The sequence below is a fragment of the Peromyscus leucopus genome, chromosome 1 (assembly GCF_004664715.2).
Source record: "Peromyscus leucopus breed LL Stock chromosome 1, UCI_PerLeu_2.1, whole genome shotgun sequence".
NCBI lineage: Eukaryota > Metazoa > Chordata > Mammalia > Rodentia > Cricetidae > Peromyscus > Peromyscus leucopus.
In genome coordinates this window covers 81414267-81433345 of record NC_051063.1, presented here as the reverse complement: position 1 = coordinate 81433345, position 19079 = coordinate 81414267, and the positions used below count along the sequence as shown (strand labels likewise).

Genomic DNA, 19079 nt, shown 5'->3' with positions numbered 1-19079 from the left:
ACCGATCTTCAGTTGATCTCTTGTGTCCACCTCTTCTACTTAACCCACACTGCTCAATGCCAGCCAAAGCTTCCTAAATGCAACCCTGTGAAGTCACTCTGCTTAGGACTGTATCAGTTACTTTTACACTGCTAGGACAAAATGACTTAAGGAAGCAGAGGTTTGTTTTGGCTCATGGTTTCCATCATACCAAGGTGAAAGAATTATGGCAGCAGAATTGTTTGTGGAAGATGTTCATATGGAGGTGATCCAGCAGGCTCCTAGGAACCAGGGGCCAGGCACCTTCAAAGGCATCCCTAGAGACCTACCTGCACCAGCCAGGCCCCATTTCTCAATAGTTCTACAACCCCACAAACAATGCCATGAGCTCGGAAACAAATGTTTAAAACATGAGCCCATGAGGGACTGAAGTCACCTGCAGTCCGAGTGTGTCTCCTGAATGCCATCACTCCCCATGTTAATTGCCAGGAAGGAGAAACTTAAGCACGAGGTAGAGAAGAATCACTTACCCTTCTTGTTTGGCCCACAACAGGTTAGGGCCCAGCACAATGGCAATGTTGCTAGGAGTCATTTTATTTACATCACTGGTCTGGGCAAGCTTTGCAAGGAACTTGATTAAATACCTAGGAGACAAACAGAAGGGCAGGCGCATCATCAGAAGACTGCGAGTGTCCCTGCCCTGCCGTTTGCCTGGCACGGACGACTCAGGCACTTACTACAGGCTGTTGCTGACCTGGGACCCGGCTCACGGTCGGTGCTGCTCACACTTCTTGTGCACTTTATTACAGACAGATTACTGACGGCTTGGAAGGAGAAAACAGGTCCAACACCATCACACCGATTTCACCATATCTATTTCTAATTTAATTTTCCCTTATAATCTATTTCCTTTACTCCTACATTAATTACACTGTGATTAATAGTGGGCTTAATATATATTTAATAAAAATAGTTTTTTAAAAAAATGAAACTATAGTTGAAAAACCTCATTTTAATTGTGAAAATATCCAATTTACTACACAGACATATGCTGTTATACATTTAGTATAAAAATGAAACAGTATGAACAAACCAACTATCTATTAACAAGGAACAGGTTAGGTAAAGTATAGCTGTGTTGATCTACAGTAATGTACTATACATACAACCACAAAATCGTGTAGTGACATCGAAAAATCTACAAGATGTATTAAACAAAGAGATGGAGCAAAGCAGGCAGAGGAGAGATGGCATTCACAATGTACACTATCATCCAGGCTAAAAAAAGGAGGCTTGGGGAAGATGGAGGCGGGACGTGGTGAGTATAACCACAATGCATTGTATACATATATGAAATTCTCAAGTAAGAAAATGTTATTTTTAAAAAGTGGGCAATGAGAGAAAAAATATGCATTATGAATGTACTTGCACATGGGCACACACACACATGCACACACAGAGGCTCTTATAGAGTAGACAGATAGTGAAGAAATTGTAGATTCTGTATCTCAGAAGAACTAGGTGGCTAGGACAAGAGATTTTTCAATGTATATCTTTTGAACTTGGAATCATGAGAATGTCCTTCATTATTATATAAAAAAAAATAACAAATAACAAAGAAAAAACCCCCCACAATTAGTAAAAGTTACAGAGAAAAAAAAATAATCCAAAAGGTCAAACCCCAACATGCTAAGGACTGTAACTGAGTTCCCACATCACCCCGAAGAGATTCCCATTGTCTGCTATTTCTGAGCCAGGTCTATTACACTTTATCAACGAGGGACACTACAGATACCACCAGCTCACAAGGCAAACCAACCCTTCAGATGTGGAGAGGGAGTATCAGATGCAGCTGAGACAAAGACCAAGATCAAGCTTAAGTCAGGTAACATTTCACACAAACCACCTGCAAAATGGATTTTAAACAAATCTCTTAAGAAAAAAAAAAAGTCTGATGAAATGTTTGTTTTTAAGTTTTAATAACATTTATTCCTGTGTATTAGAGGAAGAGGAGTGGAAGAGTGGGAGAGGACAGAAGGACACATCTTGTGGGAGTCAGTTCTCTCGCTCTTTCTTGTGTGTTCCAGGAATTCAGCCTGTCAGGCTCAGCAGCAAGGCCTTAACTCACGGAGCCATCTTGCTGGACCCTTTGCTTGGTTTTAACAGACAATTCCCTGGCGCTACCTTTCCTCTACACCTCTGCCGAGCTATAGAAGCCCAAGGGAAAACCGCAGTCCCACAAGTTGATCCCATGGGGAGTTTTCTCAGAGACATTATTTAATAGCATAATGAAATGTAATCTCCACTGTACAGTGACTTGAGCACTATTTTCTATGAAAGGGCACAGAAACAGTAACTACTGATTAACCGTGCATGCACACAGGGCAGCTCAGACTGCAAACACAACATACAGCTGCTGAAGCTTCTTAGAGCAATGCTTCTGCTAACAGCTGCAGTGTCCACACGATCAGACCCTCTGCTATCAACATCACCCAAATGCTAGTGCACAGCAGTGCATGCACACCCGCCCCATCCCAGCAGCTCCGTATTATTCCGCAAAGCCTTCTGAATGTGCCAAGCACGCTTGAGGTAGGGTCACCTCAGAAGAAACATATCCACTCCAGCGTCACTGAAGCTTCATTTATAGAATCATATACACTTTGATCGCTAATTTGATGTCAACCTGACACACCTGGGAAGAGGTAACACTTGAGGAAAAGTATCTATCAGACTGGCCTGTGGACATGTCTCTGGTGCTTTTTCTTGATTAATGACAGATGTAGGAGGCCCAGCCTACTGCAGATAGTGCCATCCTTGGGCAGGTTGGCCCAGGCTGTGATAGCTAAGTAGTAAGGCTGGAGTAAGAATAAAACAGTGTCTCCCACAGTCTCTCCTTCAGTTTGTGCCTCCAAGTTCCTGTCCTGAGTCCTGCCTTGGCTTCCCTCAATGATGGGTTGTAACCTTAAAGACAAACCCCTTCCCACCCCAAGTAGCTTTTGATTATGATGTTTATCACAGCAACAGAAAAGCAAACTCATACACATACCTAAAGTTAACAAAATTTTGTGGTGGCAACTTCTGACATGTTGTCCATAAATATTGAAGTTTTTTGTCTTGATCCTGCACACTAGGAAAGAAATATACACAAGAATTTATGAACGCACACATTATTAGTGCCCATATTAATGTGTTATTATAACTCAGATCTGAAATGTCTCTTAGAGGCACCTGTGTTAAAGGCTTGCTAGTCAGTCTGTGGTGCTAGCAGGAGATGCTGGTACCTTCCTGAAGTAGGGCGCAGCTGGAAGACTTGGATCCTGGAGGAGGTGTTAGGATTCAGCCCCCACCCGCTCTCTACTTCCCAGCATGAGGCGAACATGCTTCTACCACCAGAACGTAAGGTGTAGCCATAAGCCTGAAGCAACAGGAACTGAACCTTGGAACCCAAGACCCACAGTAAACCTGCCCTCTTTAAGCTGATTATGTCACATATTTCTTATAGCAGAAAGCAGTGCATGATTCCTAGAATACAAGGACTTACAAATGGGGCACAGTGGTTCATCGCTGCTTTGAACTTTCCAAACTGAACACTCTAAACTTACCTTGCAACTTGTGTCCATTCTTCATACAGACTGAAAGTCATCAAGGGCTCAGGCAATTCCCGCAAATAGGACTTCAAAGCACCTGAAACCATGAACACATTCTGAGTATGCAGTGGGGGCCAAAGTGGCATCGTTCTGCAAATGATAAGTACCTCACGTACAGTCTTCCAAGCTGCACAAAACAAATCACAATTTGGCAGCAGTGCTTAGAGAATGAAACCTTGCAAAAGAAGTTCAGTTCCTTGCAAAAATACACCAAGAGAGCAATGGAAAATAAAATTCACTTTAAGGTAATTCTATTAACATACAAAATTTCTCCAGGAAAACGTAGGTCATGAGTGTGACAGGAAGGAAGAAATACATCTTCAAAATAAATACAAGCTACATCTGAGCACACTGTCTTGACCGAAAAGAAACTTACTCTAGCCATGCAAAGCAGTGCTGGCCTCATGGGTAGAAGATAAGAAAGACTCTATCACGTAAAAGAAGGACAATCCCTGTATTGTATTCCAAAGAGGGGTGCGGTGTCTGTCATAGGGATCTTCTTCACCTTTGCTTAGTAATGGGGAGTGAGGGGGAGAAGAGAACCCAGGAAGAGAAAAGGTGTATGTGTGTCCCCATTACATTTTCCTGTGGCTTGCAGCACATGTGTGCACACACACAGTGCATGTTATGAGGTTTCATGAGGGGGTCCTTTCATCTGACCAATCACTCCTCAAACGACAACTGTTCTTTCAGCTCGTGAGCTGACTAGGATTTGCTCACCACTGAGGACAGCTAGGTTTGCAGACAGTCCTTGGAGCTCACCTGCTACAGCATGAGGATCTGAATAGAATTCATCCAGGTGAGATGTGGAGCAGTCCAGAGCAGCTTTCAACTTCTTTAATTTGGAGGCTCCAGCCCCAATGCGAAAAAGGCCCTAAAGATAATAAAAAGCCAGCAGCATCAAGTCAGAGCTGAGTCTCACCCTGGGGAACTTGCTTATGAGAGCATCCACACTCCCCATCTTACAACACCATTCCAAGGAATGAAGAGCGCTGTGTGTGCCTAGTGTATGGTGACAGGCAGAACAGACCTTCTTAATGCTAGTTCTTGATCTAGGGAAAAGCTTTCCTGTTTTCACAGTACTGACTATTGACTACTACATATCTTATAAATTTAGTTATTTTTTTTTTAAATGACATCAGTGAAAACAGACCAGACTGCATGTCACTTTCACTGACCTAAATGTGACTTTTTGCTTCCCAATACTTGATACACCCAGTGATTCTTCACTGGGAATGAGCAGGTAGTGGTGCTAGGTATTGATGACAATCAAAAGTGTCGCTGCTCTACCATTGAGAAGCATGGATTGGGGCTTTTAAAAGTTGACGTTAGGTACCAGAAGCCAACATGAGAGCTTCCAGGATGGTCTTGACTTGGGCCAGATTAGATACCAAGGTTTTCTCTGTGAAAACTCGCTGTGTTGTTCACCTACAGAGCTTCTGTTCTTCTGTATGCATGTGAGACTTCAACAAAAGAGTCGTTTTCTTTTAAAGACAGGGTTTCTCTGTGTAGCCCTGGCTATCTGGAACTCACTCTATAAGGCTGGCCTTGAACTCAGAGATCTGCCTGCCTCTGCCTCCCAAGTGCTGGTATTAAAGGTACGCACCACCACCACCTGATTAACAAAAGATTCTTTAAAGGACAAAGAATCTCCATTTTAAAATCTAGCTCTGCCCTGGCATGAACTCTTTGCATACTTCCCTCTATGTAAGAGGAAAAACAAGAGCTGCCCTGCTTGGTTCATGCCGGTATTTCTGGTATGGATCACATAAAATACAAAACATAATATATCCTTTAGAACCACTGCACAGCACACATGAATGCAAGACTGTCATCAACAAGAGGTCATGGATGTTCTCAGCCACCAGAGCATTGTCCCAAATCATAAGCAGAGATGGAAAGGAAAGAGGCAGGACGGTGAAAGGCCAGAGTGCACCTGTTCTGGGAGGCCCCACTTCATTTACTAAATAAGGGTCCCGGGACTTACTGGGAAATATGGATCGTGTGTGTGTGTGTGTGTGTGTGTGTGTGTGTGTGTGTGTGTGTCTCGGGGGTGATCTGGACAGAAGAGGGTCAAATGATTTGGCAGGTGGGACCTGGGTGCCCCTCACCTCCTCCTTCATGCCAGTCTCCAGCAACAACATGACGCAGGCCTCAATAGGGAGAGCAATCTCACGCCCACTCCTCTTCAGGTGTTCCTCCAGGGGTGTCCCGAAGGCTGGTTTCTCTGCCCACTTATCTAGAGCAGGAAATAGTTGGTAAGACCTCTGGCCACCTCATGAATCCCTGGGGATTTTCTTTCCATGGCACCAAAGGGCTCCCTTGCAGACTGGTGGCTGGGGCTCGGGGAGAGGAGAAACACCAGAAATTGAGAAGCTTTTGTCATTTACCAACTATGGGAGCACAGAACTTGTGTCAGGCTGGGACAATCACCGGGGGACAGAGGCTCCTAGCATGCCCTATGGCACGACTTGCCTAGGGGAGATACTGATGGTGGCCTTGGACCTGCACCACGTACCATCAACACATGTGGAGCCAGAGGCCTTGCATTACAATGCAGGCTACATCTGAGCACACTGTCTTTACTGAAAAGAAATTTACTCTAGCTATGTACAGCAGCGCTGCCCTCGTGGGCAGAGAACAAGAAAGAAACTCCATCATGTGAAAGGATAACCCTTAGCATTCCCAAGAGGAGTGCCATGTTTGTCAGACAAGACCAAAAAAGGTCAAGGTGAATTCAAAGTAGGTAACACGCTGTGACATGCAGTACTCTCCACCAATCTCCATCCAGTTTCAAAGCCTCCGAGAAGAAAAACTTTGGTGTATGTGGTTCCCAAGCAGCTTGGGCTGAAGGCTGTGCTGACAGCGGCAACAGTGTTTTATGACTTTTGGGTCACAGGTCTTACTTCAGACATTACAGATCCGAGGCAGCTCAGCAGAAACAATGCACAATGAAGCAGTCATAGGAGAATTTGGAACATGGACATGCTGAATTAGAATAGGAGGTGCTTGGCTGGCCTGGCCCACCGTGGGCACTGCAGAGATCTAGTGCTGCCTGGAAAGCACACAGACCCCAAAGAAAGAACCAACATACGATCCTGTGAGCTAAGGAAGAGTACACATTCCTCCCAGCCTCTGCTGCATGCCTTCCCATCACCACCCTGCTACTCGAGGGCGGATCTGGACAGGACTGCCCAGTGGCTTTTCCCTCACCTCCATGCAGGGGCCGGGGCCCCTTACACCCTCGTAGAGAGGAAGGGAGAAAAACAAAATGCCATGGATGCACAGGCCTAAAAAATGTTTAAAAGTTTAAAATGACAGCAAGAAGAAGTGAGGAAAGATGAGAGAAAGGGATGGAGACAGAAGGCAGTGGATAAAAACACAGACCAAGGTATAGATAGGCCACTCTCAGCTCCTTGCTTTTGGCCAGGTCCTAGCCCTGGCCCAGGGAACTTTCTAACAGAAAAAGTATCTAGAGGGTCTGTCCTGTCCCACAAGACAGAGGTCTGTGACAGTTCTCTAGAAGTCTAGATCTTACCTAGACTACTCTGTCCTTTTTACCTGAAGCAATGATGGCCAATCAGGCTCAAAATGGTCATGTGATCATTCTCTTAGGGGGTACATGTGAGGCACTTGGGAGTTTTGCATATGACACCTGTAATCACCCCTACAACATGTCCAACCCTGGATGCTGATGTCAACAGAAGATAGACACAGGCAGGGAGGAAGGAGCTCAACATCCTGCCCAAGCCCTGTGTCCTGCCTGTGTAGTCTATTGTAAAACTAGGGTCCCAGCCCTCACACTAAAAACTCTCCATTTTTAAAATAGCAGAATGTCTTGAGTTCCACCACGAACCTTGAACAATCTAAAAGGGAGTTAGGGACGAGGTAACCAAGAGAACTGCGGCAGCATTTGGTGGCTGTGTCTCCGGTCAGTCAGAATGCCCCGTGGTGAAATGTCCCCGAGGCTGCACATGGGTCGTTACTGCTACATATAACACCAGGAGGGGCACATTCTACATGCATGCACCGACCAAGGGTCTGCCCCTCTGCGCCTCTGTGAAGTTGTCCAGCAGATCACACAAAGAACCCTGAAAGGGAGATCCAATCCACGATGGTTTGGGATGAGAAAAGGGCCATCTTTCCCATAACTATGCCACCTACTTCATAACATTTAAAAAACTCTAAAGCCAACGACATGGGCCACCATGCTGCTTCCTGCCTCTGCCACTGCAGTCTCTCTTTGGAGAGCTTGTCCTCCCAAATAAACTTCTGCTTAATCTTTTCATGACTCACTTTCCTTTGAGAAGACAAGACTGAGACCCCCATAACACTGAGAGATGGCCACACTCCGGTCCTCTCTTGGAATGTTGGAGTAAACACTGAGCAGAGTATGGCTTACCACCTACTTTGGAGTGTCAGCAGCAGAGGGAACAAATGAGAACTTCTGACCTAGATATACAATTCCAAAGGCAAGTTCGAACTCAAGACCTGGCCTTCAACAAACAGGCCTACTATGTGTCAAGTACTGCAGCAGACACACACAACTCATGAGGACTCACTCCCCACTTTCACAGTAAGAACAACTAGACTGTGAAGGGCACACAAGACACACACATAAACATGTAACAGCCGCTACAGACAGGACATATTGCTAAGATGTGGCGATCAATGGTGTAGACAAGGGTCGCAAACGCAGTTGTTGGGGGTGAGAGGTAGAACAGGTCTGTGGGTCAGGTTGGAGAGTTTATGGCTGCAGCCACTCTGAGAGCTTGATAGAGGTTTCCACAGGGGAAAGCATGGTGTGCTGAGACTTTTGAAATGTCCAAGAGAAGCTAAGAGGTCAGGACTGCTAAAAATGATCTGCTTTTTCACCTAATGGTAGCCACTAATTTTTAAATAAATTTGAATGAGCTATGGCTGTTTGCGACTTCCAGTGTAGACCATCAATGTGACGACAGCAGCAATTCGAGACAAGGTACTCGGCGCTGGCCGCAGTGGTTAGAGAAGGCTCCTCAAAGGAAGTGAGTGAGGCAGGGACTGATGGGCATCAGGAAGCAGACAAGCACATGAGAGGGAGTTGGCTGGGAACAGCACTGAGACACAAGGAAACGAGGGTGCAGGGGGCTGGTGGGACAGAAGGAGGGTGGCGCTCAGTGCCAACCCCCCAGAACTGGTCACAGGTATGCAAGGGGACAGAGTGATGGCTCCCAGCTCTCACAGTTGCTGAGTTTGGAAAAGGGCAGTAATGGAGGACAAGGGGGGGAAGACAGCTGAAAGACAGCTGGAGTGGGAGGTCTCGGGCGCTAAGGTCTGCTGAATGCAAGGGACCCAAGGAACTAACTGATGCTTATAGTGCGGCAGGCAGGGGGTGGGGGTTGGAGGAGCTGTCAAGATGAAGGATTCTAGAGAAAAAGGATGAGGGGGGAGAACGAGAGAGGAACGGAAGAATGAGAAGGGACTCCGAAAAGGCTGACTACCGGGTGGGAACAGAATCAAAGACATGTGGAATCCTAACCATGAAGGAAGGTGAAATCAGGAAGAAGGTGTCCTCAGACAGTGCTGACCTGGGCTGTGTCAAACACCAAGATTTGGGGAAAAGGTCGCTGCTCCTTGGGCAACTGTAATTTCCTTTAATGGTGGAGTGGGCACAGAAGTCAAACTGCAAAGGGTTATGGGTAGGAAGGTGAACAACAAAGTGGATATTGGAGTCCTCCAGGTATGGGGGCAGGAAGATCCCATTGCATGATTTATTTTCCCTAAAGAAACGCTGAGTCCTTCTGAGAGAAGGCTATTGAAGAAAAGATGGGGCTAAAAGAAAGGTAGGTACAAAGACAGGTGGAGGGGAGGGGCCAGACTGCAGCCCGTGAGCGAGTGACTGAAAAAGACAGAGCACACCTCTTCAGAGCGATGCTAGTCACACTCCAGCTTTCCCTCTAGCATCCTGAGCTCTTCTCTGCTCCCCTGACTTTCTGAATATTTCTCTGAGGAAGAACACGGAATGGAGATGACGAAGAAATCCAACCTTCTTGCTTCTGTTAATATTCAACTCTTCCCAACAGAGCTTTCCCCATTCAAAGGCTAGAATGACACCTACATCTTATCCCATGTAGGGCCCAACCAGCAGTGGACATCTCACAAACACATGTTCTCAATGCTCTGAACTTGACAGCAGTCTGTCCCTTGGAAAGATGAGCCTTTGCTGCTGAGACTCAATACCTTGTCCAGGACTGGGAAACTGGGTGATTTAGGAAACAAAGGCAGCCTGTCCTGAAAAGAACAGCCAGGGGAGGAGACACACTGCACTGCACTCGGGATTGCTCGAGACCCCATGCACTCAGTCAGGCTAGAAGAGATCTTAATCCTACAGTGCAAAGCATCCAGGCACACAGAATAACTCATCAGGGCTTCCTGAAACTTAGACGAAGACATTGCATTTTCTAGGGGCCCGGCTGCCCACACATGAGTGAACACCTCCCATTTGCTCACCCTGTCCAGTCATGTTTGCCACACTCAGCACCTGGCCAGGTCCCCTTGCAGTACAAGCTCAATGGCTCCACAGGGGATGTACAAATGTCAGCTCTATGTGCCTAACAAACTAGAATCAGCTCTCCGTAACTGTGAGCGAACAGAGTCAACAACTGCAGACCAGAAGTATTTGGAAAGGTCGTGGGCACAGAGCACTTGCCTCAAATACACATGACCTTTTGTTCCATCCCAGCACTACAAGGGAAAAAGGGAGAAAAGAAAGAAAGAAAAAGACACTGGAAAAGGCTGATCTGTACTGAGTAAGTATTCATTTTCTTGTTGTCATTTTTCAAACAATACAGGATAACAACTGTTTTTATGTAGCACTGCATTATTATAATAGATGTTGCAAGTCATCTAGAGATTAAAAAAAATATAGGGGGTGTGTGTGGAGGGTGTTTGCAAACGGGACTTTTGATCTGGAGAGCCAATCCCCTCATGGACACCAAGGGACAAATGCTGTACAACTCAAAGATGACAGAGCACTTCCTGCCTCAACAACTTCCGCCTGCACCTGCTGATTCTAATGGTACATCAGTGAGAAGTAACAGAAGACCTGGGACATCCAGAGCCAACACATCCAACTCAAAACTCCACCCCAGGGAGCGTTCACCACATGGTGGACAAAAGGGCTCCGTGCTTCAGCAGAGCAGACAAAATATCAGAGCTGGTGAGAGAGAGAGAAGTGGAAGAAAGAACCTTTCCAACAGCCATGGCCTTGTGATCTGATCACAGTGACTGATGGGGCAGCAAGGGCTGGCCTGTCAAAGTCTTCCTCGGTAAGTCTGGAATACCTGTTCTAAAGTGGATTGATGCTCCCTATGGAACAAAAATAGGATTGGAAAGGGTAATGGGATGGCAGAGGTTTTCAAACCTGTACAAGAAGCAGAGAGGCCGTTTGTCTTCAATGGAAGGTGTTGGAAGTGCAATGCTCCATTAGTGTGTTAATTTGGGTTTGGAAGAAATTAGGAATGCAGCAAGAATGAAATTATGCTGGGAAATGCTAGGCAGAGAGGCTTCATCTCAAGGAAAGGCATGCAGAGGCAGGGTGAAGAAGAACAGAGGCAGAGGGGCAGAGCAAGAGGAGGTATCAGCAGACACGCAGGTTACATTACCTTGATGGGCGCGCATTTCGGGAAGGGCCTTTTCTAAGACTGCTAATGCTTTTCTATGGTAATCTGCTTGGGCTTCTAATAACTGAGAACAGACCCACATTCAAAAACAAAAGTAACGTTAGCATTGGATGGACACAGACACAATGGTTGAGCAAAACTAAAAATGAACTCTTTCCATAAAGCTTAAATGATTGAACTTTTACAACATGTTAACACCCAGTCAAGGGAAGGGACTTACCGTCACAAAGAATTTGCCGTACTCCCCTTCTTTGGCCATGAAGTTGTACATATCTGCTGCGAGTTGATCCTGGGGAGAAGATGCATCACTAACGTCAGTAAAGAAACTGGCACCTGACCACAACCTCTGGGGACTTCTTAGATCAAACAAAGGGGATGAAAACAGCCACAGGTGAGATGTCTACTGACCAAGTTACAGCTGTGCACTGCACACAGAAAGAACTTCCAGATGGTGAGATGGCTCCCAAGTCTGAGAACCTGGGTGCACTTGGGCACTGGGCATGCATCTGTAATTCCAGCACTCCCACAGTAAGATGGTGGCCCAGACAGGAGACTCTCCGGAGCTTGTGGGCCAACTAGCTTGGGTTACACAGTTGTAAACAGAGCCTGCCTCGGACACAATGAAGGCAAGAACTAACAACTAAAACTGGTCTCTATGCTCCTCCCCCCAACCTCACCCACACTCAACAAACTCACCACACACTCATGAAAAAGGAAAGAAAAAAGAATCGGAAAAATGTTCTGGATTGGCATGGAAGGAAATCCAAGTGTTAGGGTTAGTGCTGTCAATGTGACAGGATCCAGAAACCTGTAAGAGACAGGCATCCAAGCACCACCAACCCACCACCCCTGAAGGAATGCCTGTGAAGAACTATGTTAATCAGGTTGGGGTGGGAAGACCCACCCTAAAAGTGGGGGGCACCATGTTTGAGATTTGGATCCTAGACTGTATAAAATGGTTAGCTGGGCAGCAGCATGCATTCATCACCGCTTCCTAACTAACTGTGGCTGTGATGGGATCAGTGGTACCTTCCAGTGTGAGCCAGAACAAGTTCTTTCTCCCTTAAGGTGCTTTTGTCAGAGGATTTTATCACTCAAATACGAAAAGAAAATAAATAAGTTACCAAGATATCTGCTGGCACACCTTTTTTTTTTTTTTTTTTTTTTGGTTTTTTTCGAGACAGGGTTTCTCTGTGTAGCTTTGCGCCTTTCCTGGAGCTCACTTGGTAGCCCAGGCTGGCCTCGAACTCACAGAGATTCGCCTGGCTCTGCCTCCCGAGTGCTGGGATTAAAGGCGTGCACCACCACCGCCCGGCTGCTGGCACACCTTTTAAGAGAGCCAAAGTATTGAGCATAATTTGGCATTTATTACCACTTGGGGTCTGGGTAGCAGACGGGGGAAAAGGTCATACTTCTATTGTCATATAAATATGTGTATGAAAAAAACCAAGATACTAGAAACAGTAGTTTTGTGTTAGTGGCAGCAGATGCTGGGCAAAGAGAAAGAGAATGGAAGAGTGGAGAAACATAAATTAATCACTTATATAAAAAATGTTGCTATTTTTATTAACTTGCAGCACTGGATTGAAGCGCAGACCTTGCACATTCTAGGTAAGCTCTCTATCACTAAGCCTAATTTCTACTTTTTAGACAGAGTGTCACAAAAGTCCTAGCTGGTCCTGAGTACTTTCTGTAGCCCAGGCTGGCCCTGAACTTGTAATCATTTTGTCTTAGCCTCTCAAGTAGCTGGGATTACAGGCTTGTACCATCAGGACAGAAATTTAAAGGACAGATTTGGCATGTGAATATATATTTCTAATGTTTCTAAACATGTGTCTATAGATATTTTACATATATGTTGGAAGCACATATATTAGAAAACTATACATATAGGTTGAGTGAGCTTTTTTGTTTTTTTGTTTTTTGTTTTGTTTGTTTGTTTGTTTGTTTGAGACAGGGTTTCTCTGTGTAGCTTTGGTGCCTGTCCTGGATCTTGGTCTGTAGACCAGGCTGGCCTCGAACTCAGAGATTCGCCTAGCTCTGCCTCCTGAGTGCTGGGATTAAAGGCGTGCGCCGCCGCCGCCGCCGCCGCCGCCGCCGCCGCCGCCGCCGCCGCCGCCGCCGCCGCCGCCGCCGCCACCTGGCCTTGAGTGAGCTTTTTAATGTACTATCTTCTATTTTTTCCATTAAGGTACACAAAGTGATATGAGGGCTCTCTTATTTGGAAATGCACATTAGGAGCAACAAATATCCCTTTAGAATAAATTAGAAAGCAAGAAAGTAGATGTCCTGAGACCTCACCTTGTTCCCAACCAGAAAGAGGAGGAAAGAAAAATAAACAGTCAAATGCTAAACACAAACTAAAGCTAGGGACACCATGCTGGAATGTAGCAGTCATTTGGCTCAAGGGTCGGGAAACTGTTAAGCATGGGGCCTGGTGAGTTAAGGAAGAACTACACACCCATCAGGCATAATAACAGTCTATCTTTTCTTTTTTGAAACAGGGTCTCACTACATAGCTTAGCTGTCTTGGAACTCACTATGTAGGTCAGGCTGGCCTCAAACTCAGAGATCCACCTGCCTCTGCCTCTGCCTCTGCCTCCAGAGTGCTGCAATTAAAGGCTTGTGTCATGTCTAATTGCTTAAGACCAGTATTTCTAAAGAATTATATATATTCCAATAAAGGGGAGGATCACAGTAAGTTCACTCATCAGCACATGGAGAGAAGCAAGCAGCGTCTGTGGTCTGGGCTAAGTCTAGGAAAGATCAATGCCAATGAGACACTCACCCCAGTTCCCAGAACCCCAGAGACAATGCCTTTCTCTGCTGGTTAAGCTGGTGGATACAAGTCCCTCTGAACAAATCACAGTTAGCAGCGTCACTTGAATATGACTTTTTTTTCACATTCTTTTTTGTTTCTCTCTGAGTTAGAGTCTCGTGTACCCAGTGCCGCTCTCAAGCTTGTAGCCAAGGATGACCTTGAACTTCTGATCCTCTTGCTTCTACCTCTCAAGTGTTAGGATTACTACTCCACTTTGTGTGGTTCTGGGACAAAACCCAGAGTTCTATACATGCCAGGCCAGCACTCTACCTACTAAGCTAAATATGATCCTTTAACTACGGTGCAACTTTATGGGGCACATTTTCATTTTTACCTACTATATTCAGTATTTAACAGTTTAGAGATCAATAACTGCTATTTTTTTTTTTTTTTTTTTTTAAAAAAAAGACGGTTTCTCTGTGTAGCCCTGGCTGTCCTGGAACTCGCTCTGTAGACCAGGCTGGCCTTGAACTCACAGAGAACTACCTGTCTCTGTCTCCTAAGTGCTGAGATTAAAGATGTGCACCACTACCACCCAGCAATAATTGCTATCTTAAGGGAGGGATTATAACATGGCCTGAACAAACCAAAATGTAAGAGTCCCAACACAATCTACGAGGAAATGATCATTTGTGGAAAAAGACAAGCAACAGCAGGGAAAAAAAAAAAAGAAGGTCCCAAGAGTCACCAATGACTGATTTCTTTAGTGCCTCTAAAAGCATTTGAATAAGTGTTTATTTACATGATTAGACATGAGAAAAATATCACTTAATAATCTAATCAGTATGGAACTTTTGAAAGTATTTTTGGAATTAATTTTTTGTGAGAGAAAATTATTATTCTCCTAAATTACAAACCAATTGTTATAGAAACATTAAAAAAAAAAAAATCCTTCCTCCCTGGAATAGTGACCCATGCCTTTAATCCTAGCATTTGGGAATAAGAGGCAGGTGGGGATCTCTGTGAGTTGAAGCCAGTCTGATCTACATAGTGATTTCTAGAACAGTCAGGGCTACATTGTGAGACCCTACCTAAAAACAAACAAACAAACAAAGTCCTTCCCTTACTAAAGTAAATATGACCAATTTACTGTAGAATAGATGTCATGTTTATATCAGAAAACCTATACTATTATACTTCTCTGTCTTTATACCACCACCTGTCATTTCAATTATAACTTTATATTATATTTAGTTTCTTTCCCTCTTTCTCAACTGGTTATTTTAAATAAGCCCAGTCAAGTTTTCCTTAAACATCCCACTTGCATTAAGATCTATTCTATTTATTTATACTTATGTTAGCTATGTGAATGTGCTGTGTATGGGTATGAGCATTTGAGTGCAGGTGTCTGCAGAAGCCAGAAGAGGGTGCTACTCCCTGGAGAGGGAGTGGCAGGTGGTTGTGAGTCACCCAATGTGGGTGCTAGGAACAGAATTCAGGTCCTCTGCAAGAGCAATATGTAATCTTTAACCACTGCGCATCTCTCCAGACCCCACCTGGATTTTTTAAAATGTATTTTTTTTATTATAAAATAATGTATAGTATTAGAAAATAAAAACTAAAAAAAAAAGAAGAAAAGAAAAACTAAACTGTAGTCAGGATATAATGTATGAGAGAAGAACAAATAGAAATAATAAAATAAAAACTACTCTTCAGTATCATTCATAGTATTCTGATATGAACTAGGTAAATCACTGAAGGAAGAATTTATAACATGACTTTTTGCCCATTATTTACAGAAAACAACAAACAGCTAAAGGTTTACGCCAACAAGGGAATTCCCATACCTTGCACTGTTCAACTTTATTCCCAGCTTCATCCATCTCTTCCTTTAGGGTGTCTATTTTGGATGGAAGCCCCTGAAAGTTGGTTCCTGAAGACTTGTGTGCTTGGTTCCACCTGCAAAACAGGAAGAGTCAGACTGAGAAGGAGCTGTGCAAATTCTAACAGAGTCAGGCCTTGAAGAGAAGACCCTTCCCCCAGCCTGACTCCCCTGCGATGGCAGCCTTCCTCCTTCTTATGTTTAGCCTCTAGATCAGCAGCAAGCAAAAACAGGTGCTAGCTTCTCCTCAAGGCAGGACTCCTGCAGTGCTGAGGAGTGGCCTAACCAAGCATATTCTGTGTCACACAGCACCACAGCTGGAACACAATCTGTGGAACCTCTTTTGTGCAGGGCCCAATCATTGAGTCCTTGCCATGAAGCACATCTGGAATGCTCCCTATATTTTGAGAACAAGTCCCTGCTCTTGAGGATGCCTTATGATGCACCTTTCTATCATGTGAGACCTGTGATTGCTTTTAGCAGTAAAAGCTAGAACTTCAACCCTGTGGCTATGAAAGCATTTCAGACACACATAGTAATAGCAGAGGGGCAGATGTGAATAATGGATCTATACCATTATTTCTGCTTTGACCCTGTGAATATGGATAGTCTGGTCTCACTGAAAATTTAAATATCGATAGTATGCACACACAGCATGAAAACACACACTAACAACTTATTAAGCTTCTCGGTCCGCTGCCCTGCCCTGCCATATTGTACCCACTTCCTCATTCCCAGGATGATGCACAGGAAGCTTTCCATGTCCACAGAAGCAAAACGGCCAGTGCTGGCTTTGAGAGAAGCACAGAATTTGGAGTGTTGTTTGAGGAGCAGTTCCAGCTTATGGAGCTGTGTGGCCTGAAGTCTAACCTCTGCCTGGGTTGTCTCATCTGTTAGGTGAAGCTGAAGGACACTGTCTACCTTGCAGAACTAATACAGGGAGTAAAAGAAGGGACAAGCAGCCGGGCATGGTGGCACACCTTTAATCCCAGCACATCAAAAACAAAACAAAAAGGAGGAATAGGCACAATCATTTGCAGAAAACGTATCACAGAGGCTCACTGCATTAAGATCCCATTTTCTGCAGAGCCACAGGAACAAGTAAAGGCAAGTAAGGAAGACTCATCGACTGCAGTTTCTCCAATACCCGCTTGAGTTAACTAAGTGAGTATGACTATGGACATAAGAGTCAGGGTTGGATATCGTAGGGCACATGTGCTTGAGATGTTGATGCCCTGACAGATAGTCTCTCTATTTCGCTTAGTCACACACAGTGAAGGGCACACACAACCTCACTTAATTAAGTAGCAGACATTCTTTTTTTTTTTTTTTTTTGGTTTTTCGAGACAGGGTTTCTCTGCATAGTTTTGCACCTTTCCTGGAGCTCACTTGGTAGCCCAGGCTGGCCTCGAACTCACAGAGATCCGCCTGCCTCTGCCTCCCGAGTGCTGGGATTAAAGGCGTGCGCCACCACCGCCCGGCTAGCAGACATTCTTTTCTGAGCAAAAATGTATGTAGGGGGCACACCCCTGGTCTCACTATCATGCGGGGATCTAGACACAGGTGTATACACAACAAGGACACAGCAGAACTCCCCGTCAGCACTGGTCCTGTCCCCTGCTATCTCTAGGGCACGGAGCAAATCATATAGACAGCTTGTGTTGGTCCCAGCTTCTCTGTGAAACAGTCCCCTTCACAGAAACAGAGGGTGTTTGTATCGGACCCATCCTGGTCTTTCCAGCTAGTTACAAGGGGCCTCTGCACTAAGTGGGAAGCAAGCAATATTTGCTGAAAATAAAGGGGAGGAAATGGAGGACTGGTAGGGAATCAAATTAGTAACAGATGGATTGACACCTGCCACGTGGGAAGTGACACTGACTCGACAGCTACCCCTCTTATCATTTATTAAACCAGACACAGTGAACCACTGGTTTCTGACATTTTTTCTCCTTCACCCACATCCCATCAGTGGGTCCTGATTCAGAGACGTCTGAGAAACAAAGAAACGCAGCACAGCACAGCCACAGACTCCAGAGCAGGAGCTGCTCTCCGAGGCACTGCAGAGCAGGAGCTGCTCTCCGAGGCACTGCTACCAGAGACCCCTTCACCCCGCCCAGAGCCACCAGAACTCACAGCATTCGGTGAGTCCTTCCCTTCTTGCTCATGGAGGTTTAAGACCTGGGGAGGCTCTCATGAGCTGTCAGGATCACAGGTCTATTATCCCTCAACTCCAATGTCTTGAGAGCTTTGACTTTGGGAGTGTCAGTCCCCAGCCCTTTTCCTGTTAATACACTTAGTTCAGGATGTTCTAACAACGGGATCCCCACTGACACACTTGGAAGAGGCTGTGACCTGGTCAGTGACTGAGGTATCTGTCTGACAGGCCTGAATGCTGACCACAGGACAGAATTCTGCTGCACTCATCACTACCCTCACAGCATCACCTTACCTCGCTCTGACTGAATCCCAGTCCAACACCAGTTTAGCAAGCTGTTTCCTCTGCTTTTGGATGTTGGGAATCTCCACCTGGAAGGAAGAACAGACCACATAGATACACCTGGGGATTTTAGCTGAATTCTTCCAAGAGCAATAACCTCTTTACAAAGGTTTTCTTTTAGATACAAACTTCCCTTACTTTCCCAAAGTTCTACATTAAAGCTGCTGATGACTTAAAATTTTAGGCCCACACTAACCGTTTACTATCTGATCCCCGCCCGGCTAGGCGGCACAAGAACCCACCTCTGCTATGCTGTAGAAAGGGTCTACTATCTCCTTCTCCACAAAGACTTCGTGCTGTGAGAGCTCAAGAGCCAGCTGATTCTCAGCATCCCCACAGGTCTCCAGCATCTTCCTTTAGGGACAAGATACCAAACAAAAACCATGCATTCGTTAAAGAAGGTCTGTCATATGGCTGTATTCTGCTCTGTGACAGGAACACAGCAGAACACTCCCCAATAAAGCCATTACAATGTATGCCTGTACATTGTCACCTGAAATACAAGGCCAGCTTTGTGCTTTCAAAGGAAATGAACTGAGACTGAAGGTGGCTCACTGATGCAGTTCTTGTCTAGAGTGTAGGAGGCCCTAGGTTTCAACCTGAGAACAGGAGGCTGGAGGGAGGGAGGGAGGGAAGGACTAGCTCTGGCATG

The 19079-nt window shown here is 45.3% G+C and overlaps 1 protein-coding gene across 9 annotated transcripts in view; it reads right to left on the bottom strand.

Moving 5' to 3' along the window:
* Arhgap17 (Rho GTPase activating protein 17) overlaps positions 1-19079 on the bottom strand; it is an 88264-nt gene that overhangs the window by 21354 nt on the left and 47831 nt on the right. For 8 of the 9 annotated variants that reach the window (XM_028867885.2, XM_028867883.2, XM_037210872.1 and 5 more), the window contains 10 exons: positions 18670-18781; positions 18380-18456; positions 15896-16007; positions 11508-11576; positions 11270-11351; positions 5738-5865; positions 4389-4500; positions 3582-3663; positions 3026-3106; positions 510-623 (listed from right to left, as the gene is read on the bottom strand). In XM_028867885.2, coding sequence (XP_028723718.1) covers positions 510-623; positions 3026-3106; positions 3582-3663; positions 4389-4500; positions 5738-5865; positions 11270-11351; positions 11508-11576; positions 15896-16007; positions 18380-18456; positions 18670-18781 — 969 coding nt within the window. Of the gene's footprint in view, positions 1-509; positions 624-3025; positions 3107-3581; positions 3664-4388; positions 4501-5737; positions 5866-11269; positions 11352-11507; positions 11577-15895; positions 16008-18379; positions 18457-18669; positions 18782-19079 lie in introns of those variants that run through there. The other variant, XM_037210876.1, reaches the window with a different exon arrangement.